The sequence below is a fragment of the Babylonia areolata genome, chromosome 11 (assembly GCF_041734735.1).
Source record: "Babylonia areolata isolate BAREFJ2019XMU chromosome 11, ASM4173473v1, whole genome shotgun sequence".
NCBI lineage: Eukaryota > Metazoa > Mollusca > Gastropoda > Neogastropoda > Buccinidae > Babylonia > Babylonia areolata.
In genome coordinates, this window is record NC_134886.1 from 27,239,113 (window position 1) to 27,240,878 (window position 1,766).

The following is a 1,766-nucleotide window of genomic DNA, read 5'->3' on the forward strand; positions in this document are numbered from 1 at the left end:
GATAGATACACATATAGATAGATAGATAGATCTATGTAGTGGCCTTTGCCTTTTTTTCTTTTTTTTCTTTTTTTTTTTTTTTTTTTTTTGGCCGCCTGTGTGTTTCTCAAGCTCAGTCAAAGAAAACATCTGCCTCCCTCTGTTTATTTCTCTCTCACTCTCTTTTCCCCTATCTTTCTCTTTCTCCGTGTGTGTGTGTGTGTGTGTGTGTGTGTGCGTGTGTGTGTGTGTGTGTGTGTGTGTGTGCGCGCCCACACACAGGTGCGGTGCTGTTTGCACGTCTTTGAACAAAGGTATGTGCTCTGAATTTTTTTTTCTTTCATCCTCGATGTTCATCGTCTCTTTTCACCTATCTTGGTCACTGGAAATGAATCTCACTGCTATAAGAAGTCAGCCTTCTTGCGAGTCTTCCTTGTTGGACATGACACCAACGGCAAAGAAAAATCGTGAGGAAAGCTGAAATGCCCAGAGGTCAGTCATTAAATAAACCGGAGATGTCATCAATCATACCCCCCACCCCCACCCCCACCCCCTCCCCTTCCGCCAATCAAACAGTCCTTTCACGCGCGTCCACAGTGAAAGGTGTTCTGAATTCGCTTTTGCTCCCATCGCTCTTCTTTCCTTCACCACGGCGTCAAACCTCATTTATTAACTAACCAATCGGCGAAGACTTACACAAACGTCGTCACCAGCTAGTGTAATAACATCAAACGTGTTCGTTCGTGGGGGGGCGGTTCCGTATCGGTTTCGTTGAGGAATGTGACGTCAGTGTTCCGTTCAACTCAACCATTGGACGAAGTGAGAAAAGGAAGTGACGTGGTCTTAAGTTCGGGGCTTTCTGCGCATGGACGGTATATTGTGGGTCTGTGTCAAACACCTCGTTGAACGGATTACCGACGGTGGAAGCAGAAGGAGGCAGTCCTCTGTCCTTCGCTACTGCGACAGAAACAGAAAGAAAAAGTTTGTTTTTGTCTAAGAAGGGGAAGCACAAGTTCGCCAGAAGTAACTTCCTTGCAAAGCCGAAAGTCAGCTTCAACGATGGCGCTATTTCATATTGTTTTTGGTAAGGAAATATGATTGCTTTTTCTTGTTTGCTAATTCAACAAAAATAGGCGAGTTTCGAAAAACGAGTTTGTGAATGTGTCAATTGGTTTGATAAGCGAATCGTTTGATTTGCCAGCTAACTTACTGAATTCGAGTTTACTGAATGCAAGGCAAAAAATCAGCATTGCGAAAATCGAAGTTTGTTTTCGGTGAAATGTGGAACTCATAAAGCTAACTTATTGTTATATTGTTCCTTCTTTTCTTCTTCTGCGGTGTAACCATCCTCTCCCGCTGCCGCCCCCACCCCCACCCCATCCCCGCTCCAGCCTGCGTAGTTATTGATGTACAGCTGTATGTATGTATCAGTGTTTAATTAAGTTTCAGTTTCAGTAGCTCAAGGAGGCGTCACTGCGTTCGGACAAATCCATATACGCTACACCACATCTGCCAAGCAGATGCCTGACCAGAGCGTAACCCAACGCGCTTAGTCAGGCCTTGAGAGTGTTAAATTAAGCGATTGTGAACTTCGTAGCGTTGTCCACGTGGTGATCTGTGTTGATACAGACATACAGACAGACAAGTGATCGGACACAGGTATGTGTTCGCGCGCGCGCTCGTTTGTGTGTGTGTGTGTGTGTGTGTGTGTGTGTGTGTGTGTGTGTGTGTGTGCGTATTTGAGTGTGTTTGTGTGTGTTTATGTGAGCGCGCGCGCGCGTATGTGT

General features: G+C 45.5%; 1 protein-coding gene across 1 annotated transcript in view; it reads left to right on the plus strand.

Annotated features, from left to right (window-relative positions):
- Positions 1 to 461: 461 nt before the first annotated feature.
- The window catches only part of LOC143287194 (uncharacterized), a 9,929-nt gene continuing 8,624 nt past the window's right edge, over positions 462 to 1,766 (plus strand). Inside the window, exon 1 of the mRNA XM_076595138.1 lies at positions 462 to 471. Within this exon, the coding sequence (XP_076451253.1) occupies positions 462 to 471 (10 nt within the window). The remainder of the gene's footprint in view (positions 472 to 1,766) is intronic.